The 1,233-nt window shown below is 26.8% G+C and overlaps 1 protein-coding gene across 1 annotated transcript; it reads left to right on the top strand.

Moving 5' to 3' along the window:
* Positions 1 to 639, top strand: EIN_093060 (tyrosine kinase, putative; the record flags this gene model as incomplete). The annotated part of the gene is made up of 1 exon (XM_004253902.1): positions 1 to 639. A coding segment is annotated over one exon (639 nt), but the record flags the coding sequence as incomplete, so codon positions are not given.
* Positions 640 to 1,233: the final 594 nt, after the last annotated feature.

The following is a 1,233-nucleotide window of genomic DNA, read 5'->3' as shown; positions in this document are numbered from 1 at the left end:
ATCGCTTATTTTTATGGCGCAGTTTTTGTACCAAATAAAATTTGTCTGGTCACACAATTTGCTGAATATGGGAGTTTGCAAAACTTGATGAACAACAACAAAAAAACACAAGAAATAAACATTAAAGTAAAAACAAAAATATGTCTTGATTCATCAAAGGGAATTTCTTATTTACACGAAAATGGAATTATACATAGAGATATTAAACCAGACAACATCCTTGTGTTTACACTTGACCCAGCCACAAATATAATAGCAAAATTGACCGATTTTGGAAGTGCAAGAAATGTAAATACAATGATAACAGATATGACATTCACAAAGGGAATTGGAACACCCGTGTATATGGCACCTGAAGTGTTAAAACAAGAAAAATACACAAAAAGTGCCGATGTGTATTCCTTTTCCATAACAATGTACGAATGTTTTGGATGGAGCGAGGCTTATAATACCAAAAGATTTCATTTTTCGTGGAATATTGCAGAATTTGTGGTTAGTGGAAACCGTCTTGAACGACGAGAAGAAATCCCAGAAGAGATATATGAAATGATCCAAATGTGTTGGAATCAAAACCCAAGAGATCGTTGTACCATTCAGAGTGTTATTTATTGTCTTCAAATATATTTCGAGACACATTAAAAACAAATAATTATTTTTAATTATTTTTAATTTATAATTTAATAAAAGTAGTTTGAGTTATTTCTGAGTTGTAAATGTCTGTTATTTTTCAACAAAAACATTAAATCATTTCAAATAATAATTACTTCAAACGTTTTTGATCATGTTGTCTTCAAAAAATAAAAAATAACAATTATAGTCAAATGGATTAAACAAGAAAAGCACGATCAACTTCATTTGAATAAAACTAAAGGGACGACATATTTTTATACATTTTACAGTTTCATTTTGTGATCCAGAAAATAAAATATTTTGTAATATTCAACATAAACATTTTAAAAAAAGTCACATAAAGTGTACACGAGAAATGCTTTGTTTAGAATATAAATAAATAATAATAAAGGTATCAAATAAAAATAACGCCAAAATTATAATGTTTATCGAATAAACGTAAATTAAAATTTTTAGTTGATATCATCACGGAGTAATATGTTTCTGTGTCATAGCAAAAATAATAACGTCAAAATAGTTGTAATATTTGAAAACAATTGAACAATAATATAACACGTTTTTTTGAAAGCTTATTAAAGATATAAATAACAACAATAAAAATTA

The sequence above is a fragment of the Entamoeba invadens genome (genome assembly GCF_000330505.1).
Source record: "Entamoeba invadens IP1 unplaced genomic scaffold scaff_1105074725199, whole genome shotgun sequence".
Lineage (NCBI taxonomy): Eukaryota > Evosea > Mastigamoebida > Endamoebidae > Entamoeba > Entamoeba invadens.
Note: the sequence above shows the minus strand (reverse complement) of the source record. Positions and strands in the feature narration are given on the sequence as shown.